Below are 19,774 nucleotides of genomic sequence, written 5' to 3' on the forward strand. Positions count from 1 at the left end.
TTTTACGGCCTTTCGCTCATTATGACTCCCGCGAAAATTGCGTTCGCTGATTAGGTCTGACCCCTACCGCAAGTTGACTTGAATTATAAATTTAATAGCTGATATGGAAAAAAGAATCAAATTTAGTTTTATCGCCCAATAGCTGAGGAGTCCGCAGATTTTTTAATAAGTTAAACTATTGCGGAGCTATAAATTCTAAACTAAAAACTGGCACAAAAGCGTTCGCTGTTGGTCCTTTCCCATATATAGATCTACATAGGTCTGTGCTTTGTAACTTACGCATGTGTTGTTGACTTGCATATCGTTGCATCAAAAGACTTGAGATTGAGTATCTAGTTAGAATTTAGTCCTGGGCTTGTATTGCAATATGGTAGACTAAACTAACAATATAAATTATACAAGTCATTTGTTTTGATTATTGGTGGTTAGGCACAGTGCTACACTGGCTACATAACAGTAAGCAGAAAAGTAAGTCACTGTAACTAGTGTAACTACTGTAAGTGTAAGTGGTCAGGTCAGTGACACTGAGTGAGGTGACTGACACTGAACTGAGTGTGACTGAGTCTGAGTGACTTTGTCAACTTAGAGTTAGACTGTTACTAACTCAGTGTTAGTTAGAGTCTTAGTCTTAGTGACACTGAGTGTCACTGTCAGTGTGAGTGCGAATGTGGAGACAAAAGTCAAGAGTGGGAAGAGTTGAAGAGATTGAGAGAGACAGTACTGAGTAGTAGCATAGAGTTAGAGGAGTAGAAGACTGGATGACTACATAGTCGACTAGATTTAGATCTAGATGCTAAGTTTAATAAGATATAAAAATCATATGATATAGATCTATTATCTACAAATCTAGTTAATGATTAATCATAATTTAATCAATTAGACATATCATAATGTCTCAACTGTTTGTAGATCTAGATTCTAGATCTATCATCTACAGTACTAGATCTAGACATTTAAGACATCTTCAAGAATCATGATATTCTAGAATATATTCTAGATCTTGTAGTACTAGTAGATTAGATATCTACTCATCTAGTGTAACCATACTAATATTACTAATAATTAATACTATCATACTAGATCTAACTCTAACTAACTCTAACAGTGTAGTAACTCAGTCAGTCAGTGACAATGAGACAGTGTATGTTGGCTACTAATCTATTCTAAATTCTAGACACTTCACTACTTCTCTAAATATCTAGATCTAGATTGTCTAGATCTAGTCAAATCTAGTAGATGATCTCAACAGATTCTAAATCTAGACATATTTCTTTTTTTTTTTAGTCTAGTTGACACTAAGGCACAAGACTTTGACAAAGACAGTCACTCACTGTGACTCAGTCACTCACTGAGTTGACTGAGACTGAGTAGACAACTAGATTCTAGATCTAGCTCCTAGATCTATAAGTACAAATACTACAATCTATATATATATTTTATATATATATATATATATATATATATATATATACAATATATATATATATATATATATATATATATATATATATATAATATTATATGTTACTTAGTTACAACACTGTACTGTCACGTTGTACAGTAATATTATAAACAGTATATTATATTCAGACTGAGTCTTAAAAGTAACTCCACTCTACTATCTCTAATCGGACAAATCTATTAGTATTAGACATATAATCAGATCTAGATATATTTAGATTAAAAAGAAAAAAGTAACTATAGTTACTAGACTATACTGACTATAGTCATCATAAAAGCTGTACTCTGAATGATCAATAAACTAGATATGTAGAGTTTGATTTTTATCTTTAGTCTTATTCATAAGTTCATAAAGTTAATTAAGCTATTTCGTCATGTGAAATATGCTCAAAACTGTTGTCTCGATGGACCTGGGTTGGAACCCTGCCAGCTGCCATCCCCCTACAGCAGGTTTGGGCTATGATGTTATAAATTCTAAGTAACTTACTATTGTTTCACTATATAATAAAAAACATATTTGTTTGTGTTGTCGTATTGAGAGATAAAATAATAATAATAATTCAAATCATAATATTTATACTTACCACATAGCTCTAGAGAAGAATTAATGGTGTGACTGGTGAAGGTTTCCATTTTTCTAAAAAGTCACCATTTGCAGAGGAGAGACATTTAAAGAAATTATTTATCACATATATCGTATAAGTTACAGAAGTACCTACAAAAAAGATTATCTTGCTCTATTCATACCCACATTACAATATTTAAAAAGTTATCAAGGCTTAGAAGTTAATTTTTAAGTCAATAAGTTGCATAGTTTGAAAGCTAATATTTAAAGCCCCAAACTATTGAATGTAGTTTTTCGAATTAACGAAACTTATTATGACATTGACGTTTCACAGTCACAAGGTTGTGAAAACATTGTATTACATTATAAACCTTCTAAAGTGAAGCTCAGTCTCGACAGGTCTGGGTAACCAAAAATTCTCAACCTATATGGTGACGTATGCATTATGCAACACGGCAGGGTTTCTGTCCAGGGCTTTTTTAAGAGAGGATTTAATCCTCTCAAGCCCTCACTTAAATGGAGTTTGATGATGATGATGATGAAAGTGAAGCTCAGAACACTTTTACTTCAAAACTTGTCTTATTTATGTAATTTAAGGTCAACTTAAGTTCTTTTGAAAAGATTAAAACCTTTATACAATACATATATCAAGCTCTATTGTGAAAATGTGTCACAGTAATGATGTGTTTTATAGTTTAGTTTTTACAAAGCTTACATCACTGTCTGTTTGGTAAAAAGTGTGTATTTTTCTCAAACCCATTCTCGAATCAAGTTGTAACTTCGCACAATAATTCATTGACATAGACAAGACATGAATCAATAAAAAAGTAACCAATCAGACAATTAATTACTGTTAATTAATTATTTTGTTTGATATCAATAATTTTAAGGACAGAGTTCTTCTCTTTAGATAAGTTTTTTTTTATATTTTGCTTGTTATTAAATTTAGTAGGCTACCCAGGCCACAAACAACTTGAATTTTATTTTTTGTTTAAATTTATACTTTTGTACATGAGGATCTAACATTTCACTTTGTGAAGTGAGATAAAACATTGTACACAGTTTTTGGTTTTCCTGTTATCATTTAAGACTTTTCTAGAAAAAGTAAAAAAAAAATTGATAAAAGATTTAAGAATACTACTTTCTGAATACAAATGCAGTTTTATGTTTTACACTATGATAGAAAATTTTGGTTCTCTTCCCAGCTATATGTTAAAAAATGATTGTGCCATTTCTATTGCCAGTGTAAATTTTAACTTTTTTTTCTTACTTTTTTATGTGTAGTTTTAATTTAGATGTTGCTTTGTTTATACTTTTACAGATTATGGATGCCTTTCTCTTTACTGCATTAATTATTGAGCCAAAAATCATTTAGTTTGTAATTTGAAAGAAATATTGGAAAAGTTGTGTTCACAACACAAGATAACAGCTGTTAATATTATATTGCAGGATCAAAAAAAAATTGGCCACATCTAAAAAAACCCAACTTTTTAGGAAATACCATGGACAAATCTGAGAAAGTCGATGTTACTGCTGAAAGGAAGAGTACTGCAAAGTTAGATACTCTTTTAGAAATAGAGAGAAATGTTCAAAAGCGATGGGAAGAGGAGAAGATATTTGAAGTGGATGCTCCTCAGCAAGATGCTGTAGATGCTAAGTAAAAATAAATTATTTTTGTAAAATAATATGATAATATTTAAAATTGATAATTAACTTTTATATAATTATATTACATTGAAGCTAAAACATTTGAACTTTCATTTAAATAACATTAGAATCAAGAATTGCTTAGTCATATTGTTTTTTATAAAAAAAAAAAGATAAATTTAAAACATGTGTTTTTTTATTAGTTTTTTTTCCACAAATTAATTAGGCCAATATTGAAAGTCTAATTTTTTTTTAGTTCTTAAATTATATATAAGTCAGATAATGAAAGTAAACTTAAGAAGCAGATAGTTTGTCATAAGTTTATCTTATTTCTTTTCCTTATTGTTACAGCCAAGAAAAATATTTTGTGACCTTCCCATTTCCCTATATGAATGGCAGAATGCATCTTGGTCATACTTTCAGCTTGTCAAAATGTGAGGTAATGTAAACTTCATTGAAAACAAATTTTGTATTGAATAAACAAAATACAAAGTTTCATGGTGTTTAACTACATGCACTAGTGTTTTATTATTACTATATATTTGTGTTTCAGTTTGCTGTTGGTTTTCAAAGGATGCTGGGTAAAAAGTGTTTGTTCCCATTTGGTATGCATTGCACTGGAATGCCAATAAAGGTAGGAAAATAATGAAACAAGTTACTGTTTGCAGGGTTCGTAGCGCTCCTAAAAACTCCTAAAATCTCCTAAAAAATGAAAAGTCTCCTAAAATCCTAAAATTCTCCTAAAAAATGCCGAAAGTCTCCTAAAATTTTGTCCACTCTCCTAAAATTTTTACCCAATATTTTTTTTAAAATATAATTTTCCTTATTTCTTGCTAAAAATGTGAGGGGAAAAACAACAACGTAACTAGGCATTCTGATCGCATGACCTTACGGGCTGGCTGTGTTAATGAGCTGACCAGTGACGCGTCTACACCGCCTTTCACCCACTTGTGAAGCGCGACCTCGTGATTGAAGATGGCCTTGGCTCAAGCAAGCATTTCACCTGGCAGTATTTTTCTGAAGTCATTTATTGTTGCCACTAAAGACGCGCTAGATCTAGTCTGTAGTGACTATTAGAGCAACTACAAGACTAATTTGTAGGCTACACTCCTCCGGGCCCTCCCTCACCTAAAATCTTCTTGTTGTAAGTGTAAGACTAAGAGTGACTTCGCGTGGAAACTCAGTGGAAAGTCCGTAAATCTTCTAGATCTAGCTAGTATCTAGTAACTGTAATAGTATCTAGATTTAGACTTAGATCTAATTTAGATCTATTGAAAATAATTTGCACCTAACCTGAAAACTCCGTGAATTTTTGTCAATTTAATGATCTCGATACATCTAATGTCTAGATTACTCTAGAAATACGCTAGATTCTAGATTTACGCTAAATCACTTTGAGTCTAGTGAAGATAATTAGCACAAAGAAGTGAAAAGCCCGCAAATTTAGACTCTAGATCTACGGTATATCCAGTGAAGATAATTCGCATACTGCCGCGAAAAGTCCACAAATTTTAGTGACTTAGATCTAGACTCTAGATCTACGGTATATTCAGTGAAGATAATTCGCACACAGCCGCGAAAAGTCCGCAAAATTTAGTGACTTAGAGTTAAAGTCCGCGAATTTTAGCGAATTAGCTTTATAGTCTAGATCTTCTGTAAATTTAGTGAAGATAATATTCACACAGCAGTGAAAAGTCCACGAATTTTCGTGACTTTGATCTAGACTCTAGATTTACGCTAAATCACTAGAATATATATAGTGAAGATATTTCTCTCACATCCCTGAAAAGTCCGCGAATTTTGGTGACTTACATCAAGAGTCTAGATCTACTGTAAATTCAGTGAAGATAATTCTCTCACAGCCGTGAAAAGTCCGCGAATTTTAGCGACTTAGATCAAGAGTCTAGATCTACTGTAGATTTAACGAAAATATTTCTCATACAGCTGTGAAAAGTCCGTAAAAATTATTTCACTCGTAAAAAGCCAGGGAAACTATATGGTTGAAAATGATTCTGCTAGGAAAAAAAACGCAAATAGGTCTAAACCCCCCTCCCCCCCCCCCCCCCCAATCCAAAAGCCATTTTTTAGTAAGCAAATGTCAACTAAACATTCAAATAGGCCAATATTGCCCTATATATTACTGGCTCTGTTTATGAAAAGGATTTAAGTTAACTAATAAAAGAATAAAACATTACCTCAAATGCACACCATGACTCTAGTATCTATAAGATACACATAAGAACTAAAAATGTACATTTCCATCACAGAGAATATATATCATGAATAAGGCATCTCTAAGAATGTTTCTTATTTTTTAAAAAATGGAAAAGTAACCATTTGTAATGTTTTTAAATAAATCTTTGAAAAAAAAAATGGTTCTTTGAGGTTTTGGGATGACAGTCAAGTTGTTACTAGATAACTTTCATTACATTTTCTGTGGACATACCACAGCTGATAACATTGTTTCTGTGGCATATTGGCAAGATATTTATTATTTTAAAAATCAAATAACAATAATTGATTTGATAAATGCTTAGTTTTGTGTATGTTTTACTATGTATCACACAAACGGATAGGAAACACACACACACATCATACATTTCATCCTTAAAAAACCTCCTAAAATCTCCTAAAATTTTGTCATGGAAAAGTGCTACTAACCCTGTGTTTGTAAAATGTTTTACATGTTTCGGATGTTCCTTCAGAGTTGAAGATAGTTTACTTCCTAGTCCAAACCTCCCGCAGGACGACGGGAGATGGGAGCGGGCAGGGTTTGGACCCTCGACCATCGATAAATCCGAACGACAGTCCAGCGCACAAACCGCACGACCAGGCAGCCATCTAACAAATTATTTTATTTTATAATTATTATAATCGTTTTTAAATGTTAACAAAACTAATTGAAGCATATATTGGGCTATGAAGGAAAAAAATGCATACTATACTCAGACCTGCCTACCAAAAAAGTCCAAATGCGTAACGCTGATGGTCAAAATACATATTTTGGCACCAGAATGCATAACACTTACGCGATCCACTATTTTGTCATATATATATATATATATATATATATATATATATATATATATATATACATATATATATATATAATATTAGATCTAGATGTCATGATTAGATCTACTATCTAAATCTAGATCAATACGACAATAGAGATGATATCTAGACTAGATCTGTATCTATGTCTATATAATGAATATAACCTACTCTAGATCTGGGCTCAAGAGTGTTACCGATGCCGTGGATCCGCTACAAACGTAGGTCTACTCCAAACTTTCGTAGGCCTACCTTCATCCTTGATCTATTCTATACTAAGACTAAGAATCTAGTCTAGATCTAGACTAGATGGTAGTAGATGTTATCGATCTAGATCTAGTCAATCTAAGACTAAATCATACAACTAAATTGGATCTAGATTGTAGAGTAATGTAGAGAATCATGACATAACGTAATGACTAGCTAGACTCTAGCTAAATCATAAAATCTATTCCAGTATAACAAGTTATCTAGATTCTACATCTAGAATCCAGATCTAGATCTAGAATCCAGATCTAGACTAGATGTCTACAATGTCACTCAATGTGTTTTGAATCGATAGCACTTCGATATTTTTTTCTATACAAATGAATGCGGGAATCAGGGATTCAACATAATTAATTTCTACTAATGAACTTACAAAAAAAAAAAAAGTCACGTTGGTGTATCAGCTAACTGACCGTACCAACCTGGTACCAACCCGCCACTCCCTCACTCTCGCGTTATTCATTTCTAGACTAAATCTAGTTGCTTTTAAGAACCAATCAACGTATAGATCTGGACACAATGTGTTCCCCCACCTTTTCTGTTCATCCCCCCCAACAGGACGGCTTAGCATGACCTCCGTGACCGCTCGTAAGCTAGTCAAGAGAGGGGGGGGAAGGATACGAAATGCGTAACTCGAGGGGTTAAATGCGTATTTGCGTACTGACGGTCATTTTTGGGAGATTTTGCGTAACGAATATGCATTTTGCGTAACGGTAGGCAGGTCTGTATACTCTAAATGTGTATTTATTTATTGGAAAGAGAAAAAAAGGAAGCTGGCTGAAGGACAATAACTTAAAGTAAAATAAACAAAATTTGAGGTTTTGAATATTTTATATTATGATACCATTCACATTTCAAGGTTTAATTTTATTTATAGGCTTGTGCTGACAAGCTTCAAAGAGAAATGGAAGACTTTGGTTATCCTCCTAAATTTCCAGTTGAGGAAGAAACCAAAGTAGAAGTTGCTGTGAAAGAAAGTGAAATTGGAAAAGATAAATCCAAATCTAAAAAGGTAATTGTATACAGGTGTATTCTTAAAATGGCATGTCTAAAAGTTTGAGTTCCTATGGGTTTAACTGGTGTAGTTTAAATTTGTTTTTTACTTTCAGAGTAAAGTGGCTGCCAAGACTGGTGGACTAAAATATCAGTGGCAAATCATGAGTGCTATGGGACTTACAGATGAAGAGATTAAACATTTCTCTGTTCCAATGTATTGGTTAAAGTACTTTCCTCCCCACTGGATTACAGATCTGAAACGCATGGGTGTCAAGGTTATTATGTTGATCTGTTTTCTGTTAACATCAAAGTTTTTGTTAAAAAAAAAAAAACAATAAAAAAAATAATTAGAATTTTTAAGAATGCTCATGATTTTATATTTAAACTTAATTCTTTAAAAGCCCTTCCACGTGTCATGATCAATAAAAAAAAAAATCTAACCTAAGCACTAAGTACAATTGATAATTGCTATTTAGAATAAAGACATCCAATAAATTATCTAAAATCTTAATCTAGGCTTTAAGGGCTTGAATAATATTATCATATATAATGAAAGAATGATCATCTTATTAATTCCTTATCATATTTAATTCTAAACAGGTGGACTGGCGCAGGAGTTTTATCACTACGGATGCCAATCCTTATTTTGATTCTTTTGTTAGATGGAATTTTTTAAGACTACGAGACAGGAATAAAGTTAAATTTGGCAAAAGGTAAATGGAATATTCCTCACATAGCTTGCAAAGTTTTTGTTCTCTGACTATTAAGGCCAGCATAAATTTAAATGTTTTTTTAATGAGAATGTTTCCAATATTCATACCATTTAAAAAAAAAAAGTTGAAGGGCGTAAAATTAAACATAGACTCACAAACATTTATAAATATATGGTTTTTATTAAATCTACATTATATATAAATTATTATTTATTATGTCCACATGGTTTGAACTTAATTATCCTATTTATAACAATTATTTGTAGGTATACAATTTTCTCTCCGAAAGATAATCAACCTTGTATGGATCATGATAGAAGCTCAGGAGAGGTTTGTATTTTACATCTTGATAATGTTTGTATGGACTGAGGGCTGACTACTTGTTTAAATCTAAAAAAAAGAATAACAAGGTGTTATAAATATATCTGAATGAAATAAACTTAACAACTTTGAGCTCAGATATCTATATCATGAGAAATAGAAGCATGATTTAAATTTGAAATACACAGTTTTGCAAAAATGTTATGCTGTAATATCAAGATTGTTCTCAGTAAATTGAGATATTTGAGTAAATTACATAGTATGCCATTGGTTAGATTTCTGTTCAATATTTGTAAGTGACAATGTACTGAGATAGTACACAAGTGTGAACTACAGCAGTGGTGAGAAAACAGCACAAGCTAAGCCAATTAGCCGGCAAATATCATAAAATTGGTTAAAATACCAAGATGTAAGATTTGCACAGATTATTGCTGTATCTCTTTTCTAGGATTCTTGGTTCAGCCACACAAAGTCATGACAGAAAAAAAAAATATGAATAACAGTATTTACTAAAATAGAACTATTTCATTTTTATTATTATTAATATGCTATTAATATATGCAGGGTGTGGGACCACAAGAATATACTTTGATCAAAATGAAATTAAAGGAACCTTACCCACCTAAGTTATCGTAAGTATTTTAAAACTTTTCAATGAAGTTGTGAAAGATAAGAAAAACAAATGGTTTCCAGTCTGAAGAATAAAATGCTAAATTCTCATTTGTAGCCAAGTCATTTTAAACAAAAGTTAAAATACCTAATTGCAATTATATAATTATCAGCTAAGCTCCTAATGTTTTGATTGCTTTCAGTCAGTTCCTAATTTGTGAAAGGAAGCTCTGATTTGTTCAAATATTAATGTTTTATCCTTTAAAACTGAATAGTTGGTTTGCTAGAGATCACAATTCTACTCACATAATTTGAATGCAAGTTCTGTTACAAAAACTTCCTTAGATTATAAATGACTAAATTTAGATTTGTTATTATCTTAATGAGATCTACCATTTGGACAAAACTATTTTTTTTGTTCTTATCCAGGGGATTGAAAGGCAAACCTGTTTTCCTTGTTGCTGCCACGCTAAGACCAGAAACAATGTTTGGACAAACCAACTGTTGGGTCAGGCCAGATATGAAATACATTGCACTGTTGACTAAATCTGGGGAAGTGTTTATAACAACAAGAAGAGCTGCTAGGAACATGAGCTATCAAGAGATGACTGCACAGAACGGAAAAACTGAAGTTTTGCTTGAGTTGATTGGACAGGTATGTTTATAGTCACAATCTATATTTCAGCTAAAAAAAAGAAAACACTCATACACTTTCCAATTCAGTTTTGCTTTTAAACAAGCAATATGTTGTTTTTGAAGTTATCAATGTAATACATAATAATATAGTCTTTTAAAACATAATTATAATATATAATAGCAACAAAAGTATAAGGGTTAGGGTTAGTTGTTTTTTAAGAATTGGCTTGCTGTTATGAACACTTCTTGTTTGAGAACTGTATGCAGGTCGTAATCACATTTCACTTTTTAATATTGATTCCATCTTGCATGTCTTTAGTTTTTTTACAAACTGTTTTTTCCATTAGGATATACTGGGTTGTCCTTTAGAGGCACCACTGACATCTTACAAAGTGATCTACTCCTTACCAATGCTGACTATCAAAGAAGATAAAGGTAGATTTAATACATAAAAAAAAATATTTGTAATTTTTTTCAAAAAAAATTAAAACAAAAAAAAAATATTTATTTATATGTATCTCAAAAAAAGAAAAGGATATCTTGATGACAATGAATTTTTCTTCAGGCACTGGGGTAGTAACTAGTGTTCCTTCTGATGCACCTGATGATTATGCAGCTCTAAGAGATTTGAAGAATAAACCAGTAAGTACAAAAATAAAACACTTTCATATTTAAGAGTTAATCACACACTATGACATTATAAATAACTATTTTTAAATCAATAGAATTAATCTAGTGTTATCACTTAAACAGTTCCTTAGAAATTCCTTTACAACAGCAATAAGTAATAGTTTTGGTGAGAATTTTTTTTCTGCTAAGAAAATTAGGCCTTTTAAAGATCTTAACTGTGTTACGAAATATGCATTTTTGCATTATATTTTTAATTTATGTTAATATTTTCTTTAAAACAATATTTGTTTAATAAAACTTACTTTTCACTGAACTCCTTTTCACATAAATTCTTATTCACTCTCTTACATAAACTTAAAGACATTTTTCCACTTCTTTTGGACAGTCTCTTAAAATGTTACATCCACTTTTTTTTTTCAGCAATTAAGAGAAAAGTATGGAATTAAAGATGAAATGGTTTTGCCTTTTGATCCTGTAAGTAGATATACAATATTAATTTTATGTCTTTTAAAAAAACAAACAAATTAATATGTTGCTTAATTTTCTGTGTCTTGAATAAATAATGAGCATATGTATGGCATGTACTGAGATGAGTGTAAAAATGTATGTTTAATATCTACCTTACAAGTTTCCTTTGATCTAATCAGATTCCAATCATTGATGTTCCTGGTTATGGCAACCTTTGTGCTGTTACAGCTTGTGATGTGTACAAAGTTAACAGTCAGAATGACAGAGACAAACTTACTGAAGCAAAAGAAGACACTTACAAGAAAGGCTTTTATGAAGGTGTAAGTAGACATCTCTGTTGTTGCACATAAGAGATGCATTATTTAGAAAAAGCTTTTAAACTTGTTTCTTTATTCTTTTTATGCCCTTCATAAATAGAAAAGTACTGGGGGGAAAAAAAATCAAAACATAACATCTTCCATTTTCATCTTTCTATTATTGTGACTGAAGCACAAAAGAAACTTATGATTTCAAAACACAAAAGGCCATAGCAGTGTGTGACTTTATAAATAATACTAAAATATATAAGATGAAAAAAATGGTCACTAATAATTACTGATCGTAAAAATAAATCTTAATGAAATTGCAGATTATGCTGGTTGAGGAATACAAGGGTCAAAAGGTTCAGGATGTGAAGAAAATCATTCAGGCTCGTTTAATTCAAGAGGTAATCAGTCATTAGTTAAGTCTTTGAACAATTCAAACATGGTGATTTTGTTTGAAGAAGATAAAAAGACAATACTTCCTCTAAGCTTGTGACCTAAAGAGGAGTCATGTTGAAAAGTGACGAGCCCCCATGGGACCTAACGAGTATTCATGAACCAATATGAATTCACATTACCTAGTAGCGGGTATAGCTAAAAATATTCAATTAGAATTATAGCTAGACTTAGGTACTTTAGATCAACAGGTCAGTGTTAAGTGTGCTGGCATGTTCGTCCAGAGGTGTACTGGTCCCTTCTTGTACTGCCTAGGTTATTAAGTATAACCTCCAGGTATACAATTCAACTAATGTATGCAACAAAAGACTTTACAAAGTCGCAGGTAAACATATTTACATGGTTTATTTACATGAATAAAATAAAGGTGTAAATACATGGCCATTAACTCACAGGCCGACATAACAAAAAGTAAACAAAAGATACTCAAAAATAATATGGCACACAGCCCTAGTCATATGTTACATTATCGTCACATTCTGGTTATCAAAAATACAGGTCACAGGCCTCAGGTCAACACATGACCACTTTTGACCATTGGGTTACAAACTTCCGGCTTACACAGCCAACTAAAGGTCACATGCCTCAGGTCGAAATACGACCACTTTTGGCTACACTATGGTTACAGGCTTCAGGCTTACACTAGCCACTTTTAGCCAAAAAAAAAAACAAAATGGTCATGATGAACTATAGGCTTCAGGGAAATCTATGAGCCTACAAGCTTCACAGAATCCCACCTATAGCCATCCGTTTGGTAAAGCCCATCTGATGATTCAATACGGGTTGAATCCCTCAGAGACAAGGTTATAAAAATATGTAAAGTCCATCTGATGATTCAATACAGGTTGAATCCCTCAGAAAGGTTACAAAAATATGTCACGTTTGGGAGTACCCCAGGATGCAGAACATCAGGGTAAAGAAAATATACTGCCTGGAAATCATTTGGGACTATATCTATTAATAAATACATTATATAAAATACAATAATACTAAAGACATACTTAGCCCAAAGATCTCCAGAGCAGGGCACACTTCTCCGAGTACCCCATGACACACTACCACTAACAGAAAAAATACTATACACAACACAGGTCAAGTGGTCAAGCTGGTAACTCAGGAGCAAGTGGCAACTAAACACAGTTTGCAAGGCCTTTTATAAACTACATAAGGGGAATCACTCCTAACTATACAAGTAATCAAAAATAGTTATTTCCCCATTATGTCACAAAGCTTTTCAACTGCAAACTTATTTTTGAATATCAAGTTAAGTTTAAACAATTTCTTAACACTTTATTTTCTTGTAACAGAATGCTGCACTTCTTTACAAAGAACCAGAGAAGTTGGTAATGTCAAGATCTGGTGATGAATGTGTTGTGGCCTTGTGTGATCAATGGTTTGTTCTATGACTTAGTTCTCTCTCATTTCCTGAACATTAAAAAAACAAATATATGATATCCATATTCATTGAACTTGTTGTATTGTTTATACTTATATCTGGTTACTAGGTTTCTAGATTACGGTGAACCATCATGGCGAGCACAGGCAGAGGAAGCACTTAGCAAGATGAACACATTCTCTGAAGATGTCCGTAATAATTTCATGTCCACTTTGGACTGGCTGCATGAACACGCATGCTCCCGCACTTATGGGCTTGGCACCAAAATGCCTTGGGATCCTCAGTACCTAATAGAGAGTTTGTCAGACTCCACTATATACATGTCATACTATACCATCAACCACCTACTGCAAGGTGGAGTGTGGGATGGATCAAAGCCTGGTCCTGCCAACATCAGGTAAGTTGTCATATCCTAACTAGATGTTTTAGAAAGTAACTGTTTATATGGAAATGTATACTTTGTTGTTTTTTTTCCCTTTTTTTGAAAATTAAATATTTCCATTAATATTTATACTAACTTGATAAATATACAACAGTGTTGAAGTGTTTCAATACAATCACAGGACAAGGAAAAAGCTTTAGATGTTTCTATTTAATTTAGGAGATTATTCAAGATCTAATCTAATATACAAAAAAAACAAGTTTTTACCAAAATTAAGAAAGCAAATAATCAATAATATCCATTAGAAAATTATGTACAGTTGAATATCTTCTACTTGCCTAATTACAGTGACAATTAGTTGTGCTAGATTAATAGATGAATCTTTCAATATGTTCATGAAACTGTGTAATGGACATGTTCAAGTATTCAACATTTCATTGTCAAATGTTAGTTTCATTTTTATAATCAGCTCTACTGTGCTAGAATGAGGTTGTCTTCCCTCCTCAAGATAATTCACCTGCTTGATATATTTATATTCTTTTCATTTCAACCTCAATCATTTCTAATTGGTTTTATGACAGGCCTGAGCAGCTGACCTCTGAAGTTTGGGATTACATTTACTTCAAGACAGCACCTTACCCCAAGTCTTGTGGCATACCTCAGTCTACACTCAACAAACTTAAAAGAGAGTTTGAGTATTGGTACCCAGTGGATTGTCGAATGTCTGGCAAAGATTTAGTTCCAAATCACCTGACCTACTTTATCTATTGCCACTGTGCAATGTGGCCTGATGACAAGTAACTATTTCAACTTTCATGTGTTATATACTTTTTTTTTACATTAATGATGGTTAATGTTATATAAGAGATATTGCTATTGGTATTTTTTTTGTCAGTTGATACCATTGACCATAAGACCTATATTGCATTATTTCATCAGTACCAAATGGCCCAAAGCTGTGAGAGCTAATGGACATCTTTTGATAAATTCAGAAAAAGTAAGCTTGTCTTTCCTAGGTGTTTTTCTTTTTGTAGAGAAGAAAGTTAAAAATATATTATTAAAATATTTCTTATGCATATTCCTAAATTTGATCTTGGTGTTTATTATGTATTATTATATATTATTATTTATTACCCTATTCACTTTTCTTGTAGATGTCAAAGTCAACTGGCAATTTCTGTACCTTAGAAGAAGCTATCAATAAATTTTCTTCTGATGGCATGCGACTATCTCTGGCGGATGCTGGTGACCAGGTGGAAGATGCTAATTTTGTGGAAAAAATGGCTGATGCAGGCTTGCTGCGACTTTATGCCCTGGTAGAGTGGGTGAAGGAAATTGTTGAAGAAAAAGTTACTTTAAGGACTGGCCCTGAAAGCAGCTATACATTTAATGATAAAGTTTTTATAAGGTTTGAATTGTATTCGATTTCTATGATTAAAACTATGGTTTGGGGCACTACATATAAATATTATTTTTTAGTATTATTTTAACATTAAAAATCTCAAACTACAGTACAGATATTTGTATATTGTATATACTAATATTTGGATAGGTATAAAACAACAAAGACATTTCCAATATTTTTACTATGCAAAAAACAACAACTCTGGTTTGTTACACAAAGCTAATTCAGATGCAATAGTTACAACAATTTTGTATCATTATCTATATTAAAATTTATCATATTGTTATCTCTAAATGACATTTATACAAGAATGAATGTGTCACAAATATATTTGTGTGTTTACAGTGAGATCAACAAATCTATATTGGAAACAAAGAGCAATTATGAAAACTATCTATTTAAAGCTGCTCTGAGGACAGGCTTTTTTGAGTTTCAGGCAAAGAGAGATAAGTATAGAGAAATGGAAACTTTGGGAATGCACAGAGACCTTGTTATCAAGTTTATAGAGACACAAGCTTTGTTGATGGCACCCATTTGTCCACATATAGCTGAACATATATGGATTCTGTTGGGCAAGGTAATTCTCACAGTAGTTTCAAAGATGACAGCTTGAACAAAAAATAGTATTTAGCAATTAAGCCTTTAGTTTTTACTTGAACTCTTGAAAAAATTCAATATCAATTAATTTCATTTTGATTTTTTTTTTAACAATGGTAAATGAAAGGGAAAGCAGGCAGACAATTAGAATAGAACAGAATTTATAAAACAGTAGTCTGAATAATTTGAAAATCACAATACAACCTCATCCACACTGAACTATGGGTATGCCTTGAAGAAGGTTTAGTTATAAAATCACAATAGCTACAAACATCCAGTTTTCATCCCCACCCCCATTAGTAAGGTACCGGTATATAATCGGAATAGTTTGTTTTAATAGAATTGTTTTAAAAACAAGGGGGCATACCCTTCCACATAAATAAAGAGTTAACCATTCATACTGCTTTCTACCACATTAGGAGCGAATAAGTTAAATGAGATTTTTCCTTCTTTGTTTCAGAAAGAGAGCATAATGACAGCTCTCTGGCCACAAGCTGGCTCAGTAGATGAACTCTTAATCCAATCCTCTCAATATCTTGCTGATTGTGCTCATGAATTTAGACTAAGAAAGAAAACTCTGTCTGCAGGCAAAGGAAAGGTACTAGCTTTATACAAACTATTTTTTAAAAATAAGGATAAAGTTACATTCTATTGCTAAGAAACTATGTAATGTAAACCTATGTTGTTTATTCAATGAATCTTTGTATGTTTCTAGAAAGCTGTTGCTCCACCTACTCATGCAGTTATATGGATTGCCAAGACTTATCCTCCTTGGCAGAATTCTGTTCTTACAACTTTACAAGAACTTTATCAGGTTATTCTTTTAGAGTCCAGTCTTACTAAAACTATTTTTTAAAGATGGTTTTAAAAATTCCATATTATGGCTAATGTTTGCTTATAAAAATTATTTTTTCACAGGCTAACAAAGGTTTCCCAGATAACAAAGTCATCTCTCAAGCATTGCTTGCTAAACCAGAACTGAAGAAGTACATGAAAAAATTAATGCCTTTTGTACAAGTGGCAAAGGTAACACTTTCATTGTATTTCCTTTACATTTCATTTTTTTAATTAATTTACTTGATAGTGCATAATTTTGTCAGTGTAATTTGGCTGGCCAGTTTGCCCTTAAATAGACATGTGTAAACACAGAAATGTATATTTACACATAGTGAAAGAGTAAATATAGATAATTCTATTTTTTTCTACTACTTCTGTTTTTGTTTTACAGGAAAATGTTGAAAAAAATGGATTAAAAGCATTGGCCTTGACGTCAGAGATAGATGAAGCTAATATCCTCACCATTAACTCTGCATACCTCATTAACACACTGGAGGTAATGAAACTGCTTAAATGTTTGTGTAGAGATGCTTTTTAATAGCTCCTCAGCATTTATTAATTTTCTATATGCAAGCAGTACCTGAATGATTAGTTAATTCTAAACAATAGCAATATTTGTCATGAAAAATTATTTAGTCACCATTTGGGATAAATATTTGTTTTGAAACCATGGATTCAATATCATTTTGTGTAAATTAAATGTAGTAAGTATTGTATATTTGGATCACATTTGTTAGCAACTATATTTTTAGCTGAACTAATTTGTTTGTCTCAGATTGAAGGACTCGATGTGAAACCCTCTGATGGTGCTGATGATAAAGTCAAAGAGGAATGCTGCCCTGGGAAACCATTTATTACTTTCTTGACTGAAGTTGGTGAAATTTACTTTAAAAAATTGTGTTTGTAGTAATACTACTGTCAATTCATGGTGTGTTTTAGTTACTTAGTTCTAATTTGTGTTAAATTATAGATATGTAAATGTGTGTATAAATATATATCTATAATTTAATTGTAATTATTTTCCTTTTTTTGTCTAGCCTAGTGTCAAGTTGTGCTTCATCAATCCTCAACCATTTAGCAGTTTATTTGAATTCAACTTGGATATCTTTGAAGGTGACACCCTTGCCAAAGTTGTGAACAGGATCGCTCGAACAGACAGGTCAAAGTTTAAAGGTAATAGTAAGGCTTCTTCCTGAATAAATAGAAATCTGACATTTCATGTAATGGTGATGTAGGATGAGGCTCTACCTTGGCTGTAAAAGAAATACATAACTTAGTGCTGGCTCTTACTTTTAACATGTATTTTTGATAAATATCTTAAACATTATGTCTTCATTGTTTTTTTGTTGTTGTTTTTTTGTTAAAGCTTATTTGAAGGTTTATCTAATTAAAGAAAGATATTTTTTTCTACTTTTAAAACTTCAATTATTATTGTAATTTTTGTAAAGGTTAATTCAAAAAATACAAAGTTACTTCAAGGAAAATCTACATTTTACTAGTTCTTTTACAAAATAAATATATACATTAAAAATATTGATTATTCTTATTATTATAAATTTTAAATGTAAATTTCTAGCAAACATTTGGTAACTTAGAATTTTATTCTTTAACAATATTAAGTGAAATATTTTCCAAAATTTCAGATCCTGCAGCATTAAAACTCTACAGATATTTAGATGCTGAAACAGGCTGGAGGAAAATCCCAGACATGACCCGCATGTTAGAGGGAAAAGTAAATGTTGATCAATCAAGTGTATTTCACATTGATAGCAAATCTAACACTGTCACAGTGTCAGATAATGGGTCTAAAATACCCCTAGGACCAAAGTTGGTTTACTTAATTAATTTATAAAACAGGTTTAATTAATTCAAGACTTGTATTTTATTTTGGGGTTTACTTTTTAACTTATTTTGTTCTTAGATTGAAATCATTATAGTTTTGACTTAAATGTAATATTTGTATAATTTACATAAGTCAAGAATTAATCTTTTACATTGAATGTAAGAGAAATCTCTTGTTTGATTTGTTTTTGTTTAAAATTCTTGTTATTAGATGTTCAACCATGTAGAAACTAAATGACCTATTCAAATGTCATGTGATCACATTTTCAAAAAAACAAAAGAAGTACAAATAATGTTTGCATAAGTATATTAACAAACACAATCATAGAGTAAACAATGAAACATACTTTGGCTTGAAGAAGACCATGTGAGTCTGTATATGTGTGTGTGTGTGTTATCTGACAAAGTAAAAACATAAAACAACCCTGTTGTTAACTTTCAATGTTATAATTGGTTTAGGAAAGGAATAAACTTAAATTTGAAAAAATAAATATCTATGTGTGTGGGGATCAAGGATTTGTTTCATTATTTTATTTTTATTGAGATATATATATATATATTGTGATCAACTTTTACATACTTAATAAGTGTGTATGTCACAATAGAAGTATCCGAGGCTATCATACTTCCAAAACAAATAAGAATAGATAAAAGGCTCAGAGATCAGGCAAGCTTCCTAAACAGTGGCGTAGCTATGATTTGGGGGGGGGTGAAAATTTCCCCACTTGAGGGGAGCCCCCAAATGAGTGAATTTTTTTTTTTACATTAAATATTACGCCATTATCTCATGTCATGGTGTCAATTGTCGATGCAGGACCCTCTAAAAAGACCTGGCCCCCCCAAATGATGGCTAAGCCACTGTTCCCAAAGGCAGATCATGCACTGAACAGATCTCATCCTGCAAACCATCATCCAGGAAAGTCTGGAATACCAACAAAAGTTGAAAGTTTTGTAGATTTCAATAAAGACTTCGTCACAATTCACTCTGGAAAATAGCAAGACAATATGGCATCCAGATCGTCCTGCAACAATTTGTCCAGATTATACAATATTTTAACAGTAAATCAAGCTGTTGCGTTAGTACAGACGATGGAATAACGTAGTTCTTTAACATCAAGACAGGTGTGAGATAAGGATGTATCTTAGCCCCGTTTTTTTTTTTTTACAAAGCTTAAATCAGGTTATTTCTC

At 31.8% G+C, this 19,774-nt stretch overlaps 1 protein-coding gene across 3 annotated transcripts; it reads left to right on the top strand.

Moving 5' to 3' along the window:
- The first annotated feature begins 262 nt into the window (after positions 1-262).
- Positions 263-19,093, top strand: LOC106057589 (leucine--tRNA ligase, cytoplasmic-like). Of its 3 annotated transcripts, none has more exons than XM_056032136.1 (28): positions 263-478; positions 3,476-3,683; positions 4,025-4,112; positions 4,227-4,307; positions 7,872-8,006; positions 8,104-8,265; positions 8,591-8,703; positions 8,970-9,033; positions 9,589-9,656; positions 10,063-10,288; positions 10,617-10,704; positions 10,835-10,911; positions 11,320-11,373; positions 11,547-11,687; positions 11,996-12,073; positions 13,433-13,518; positions 13,631-13,918; positions 14,485-14,700; positions 14,843-14,900; positions 15,058-15,311; positions 15,654-15,885; positions 16,366-16,503; positions 16,621-16,719; positions 16,824-16,931; positions 17,134-17,238; positions 17,518-17,613; positions 17,780-17,915; positions 18,386-19,093. In XM_056032136.1, the coding sequence occupies exons 2-28, from the start codon at positions 3,529-3,531 to the stop codon at positions 18,592-18,594; spliced, it is 3,555 nt and encodes a 1,184-aa protein (XP_055888111.1). In that variant the 5' UTR covers positions 263-478; positions 3,476-3,528; the 3' UTR covers positions 18,595-19,093. The 3 variants fall into 3 exon arrangements, with proteins under 3 accessions (XP_055888111.1, XP_055888110.1, XP_055888109.1); XM_056032135.1 differs by having other exon boundaries at positions 263-468; XM_056032134.1 differs by lacking the exon at positions 263-478 and adding an exon at positions 1,851-1,911.
- The last annotated feature ends 681 nt before the right edge of the window (positions 19,094-19,774 follow it).

The sequence above is a fragment of the Biomphalaria glabrata genome, chromosome 6 (genome assembly GCF_947242115.1).
Source record: "Biomphalaria glabrata chromosome 6, xgBioGlab47.1, whole genome shotgun sequence".
Lineage (NCBI taxonomy): Eukaryota > Metazoa > Mollusca > Gastropoda > Planorbidae > Biomphalaria > Biomphalaria glabrata.